This window comes from Monodelphis domestica, chromosome 3, assembly GCF_027887165.1.
Source record: "Monodelphis domestica isolate mMonDom1 chromosome 3, mMonDom1.pri, whole genome shotgun sequence".
NCBI lineage: Eukaryota > Metazoa > Chordata > Mammalia > Didelphimorphia > Didelphidae > Monodelphis > Monodelphis domestica.
The window spans coordinates 107,131,114-107,133,960 of NC_077229.1; the positions used below are offsets into that span (position 1 = coordinate 107,131,114).

The window sequence follows — 2,847 nt, forward strand, 5'->3', positions numbered from 1 at the left end:
ACCAACCAACTGATTAGCATGACCAGGACTAGACTTCACATTTCTTGACCTTGTCCCAGAATCCTTTTCCTTTCACCAAGTTTTCTGCCCTTAACACAAAGGAGGTCAGTTGTGGATAAGATTTGGTGGTGATCAGTGGATTCCTAAGGTTCTGGCTCCAAGAAGAAACTATGACCATTCTGAAGTGCCACGTCTAGGCTCCCTACCTTAGAGAGAGTGGTTAATCTACTTTTCTATAACATTCATTCTTGGCTTTATGCTCTGGCATTCTTTCTAGATGTGACACCTTATGATTATATATGTAATTCCCTTCCCTTCCCATCCAGGCAACACCCTGAAATGCTACACCTGCACAGAGCCAACTGACATCTTTAAATGCAGAAACATCACTATCTGTAACAACGGGGAGACATTCTGTAAGACCCAACTGGAGAATGTGGAGTCAGGTAAAGGCTGAAGTGAGATTCCAGTGCAGGTTTTTAGTCTTCATTTCCTAGCTCCTGACCTCAAGGACTTTCCACTGTGTTTTGTGGGGCTGGGGCTGGGGATAGATATTTTATAGTCTGATTAAGATGTCTAGATATTACAGGTTCATCTGAGCTTGTAAAAATGGCTTTGGTATAGTCTTGAATGAAAAATTGAATTTCATTAGAAAAGACTTCCTTTTTCCTCTTTTGATTACTCTAGGCTTTGTATTGCCTTGCCCAGGAAAATAAATTTTTCCCCACTTAGGTTGCAACATTTTTTTCTTTACAGCTGTTTTTTTTTCCTACATTTTTTCCAATGTTCTTCTAAATTTGTGAAACATGAACTGCTGAGGAATCAATAACAATCTTTTTCTGGCTACCAGATCCCTCTAAAGGTCCTTGCTTGTTTTCTAAGAATTAATTAGTCTGTTGAGACAGTCCTCATTTTTTCTAAACCCTTACCTTCTGTCTTGGAGTCAATACTGTGTATTGGCTCCAAGGCAGAAGAGCGGTAAGGGCTAGGCAATGGGGGGTCAAGTGACTTGCCCAGGGTCACACAGCTAGGAAGAGTCTGAGGCCAGATTTGAACCTAGGACCTCCCATCTCTAGGCCTGGCTCTCAAGCCACTGAGCTACCCACCTGCCCCTCCAGTCCTCATTTTTAATATAATCTGTGCTTTGCTATGACTGATCTGGTTTTACTGTGGGCTTGAATGCTCTTTGAAATGATTTACTTTTGGGGACAGCTGGGTAGCTCAGTGGATTGAAAGCCAGGTCCTGGGTTAAAATCTGGCCTCAGACACTTCCTAGCTGTGAGACCCTGGGCAAGTCACTTAACCCCCATTGCCTAGTCCTTACCTTGGAACCAATACACAATATTGATTCTTAAATGGAAGGTAAGGGTTTAAAAAAATAAAAAAAGAAATTATTTACTTTCCCACACCATCAATACAGTATCTCTAACAGTCATCAAAAAAAATACATCAAATAGTGTACTCTTTAAGAACTACAAGTTTTACATATTTTTGGAGTAATTTCTTAAAAGGAAAAAAAACAGAATTTTAAAAAACAACAACAATGAAAGATGTGTCTGGCATAAAAGCCAGCACTTGACTGATAGATAACTAGCTGAAGTTATCTGGGAAAGTCAACTTGATACAGTTTTATTTGGTCAAGGTCAGAAGTTCTGAGTAACCTCCTATTCATAGAAACTCACACCTATAGGACTAGTGCTGTCACAAAATAAAACCATTCCTTCTCCTGAGGATTCATACACCCTTATACCACAAGCCCTATTGATCTTTGCTCAACCTCCATCGGATATGTGTGAGCCTTTGTTTCCTTCACTCTCCACTCTTCTAAAGGAAGGTTCCTTTAACCTTCCCAGCTAAAAATGATCTCTCCCTACTCAAATTTTTCATAGTATTTTCATGGCACCTAAAGTTGAAAATGACCTTAGAAATCACCTAGGGAAAATCCAGAGATGGAAACTGAGACTCAGATAGAATATATAAATTGCCCAAGGAAATACAGATAATTAGCATCAGAATTTACTTGGAGTTGGTTTCCATTACACTCTGCTTTGTGACATACAGTGTATGTGTTATATACTCCCAATTAGATCATAAGCTTACTAAGGTCAGAAATTGTCTCATTTTTTTTTCACTTTCATATGTCCAACTTCAAGCACAAATTCCCCTAAATAGAAGAAATTTGATACATGTTTTGACTTAAATTGAGTTGCATTGGGAGGGAAGAATTCTAGAAGTTGAAAGGGGTCTCTGAGCTATTCACTTCTTCATCCTATCCCCATTCCATTTGTCTCCAGAATATCCATTTCGTAACAATGCCATGGTGATCCGTTCTTGCTCTCACCGCTGCCTGGCTACAAACCCTGACACCATTGGTCTTGCCCATCCGGTTTCCTGCTGCTACCAAGACCTCTGCAACACAGACAGTGCCCTGGGAGATGGGGCCAGGCCCAAAGACCTGCTGGAACTCACAGTTCTTATCAATCTCCTCTTCCTGATATCCTTGCTCTGGACGGTCTCATAGATATCTGGACTGAATATTCAGGCCCCATTGGAATTCTCATCCTATATTCTCCACACCTGGAAACATTCCAGGAACCATGCAGAGAGAATTCCTCTGAGACCCATCTTTTGCCCACCGTTCAGGGTCTGGAGCTATATCTTCTATGCATCTTCTGTGATTTACCCAGTAATGCCTTTCTCCCAGAGGAAGAAGGCACCTTGAGAATCTGTCAAAGAGAATGGAAAAGCTTTTGAATAAATGTATGACTTGGCCAATTGCTGTAAAAACCTCATCCTGCCTAGGAGAAAATCTCTGTCCTGGGTCAGTCTTTGGTAGAGATATGGAAG

General features: G+C 40.8%; 1 protein-coding gene across 1 annotated transcript; it reads left to right on the top strand.

Annotated features, from left to right (window-relative positions):
* The first annotated feature begins 287 nt into the window (after positions 1-287).
* LOC130453541 (secreted Ly-6/uPAR-related protein 1-like) lies at positions 288-2,521 on the top strand. The gene is made up of 2 exons (XM_056820732.1): positions 288-446; positions 2,295-2,521. The coding sequence occupies exons 1-2, from the start codon at positions 290-292 to the stop codon at positions 2,519-2,521; spliced, it is 384 nt and encodes a 127-aa protein (XP_056676710.1). The 5' UTR covers positions 288-289.
* Positions 2,522-2,847: the final 326 nt, after the last annotated feature.

Bases quoted from the DNA above. Each gene is read 5' to 3' on its own strand.
- LOC130453541 (XM_056820732.1), top strand. From the start codon at position 290: ATGATTATATATGTAATTCCCTTCCCTTCCCATCCAGGCAACACCCTG. The intron at 447-2,294 runs GTAAAGGCTGAA...ATTTGTCTCCAG, and splicing joins ACTGGAGAATGTGGAGTCAG to AATATCCATTTCGTAACAAT.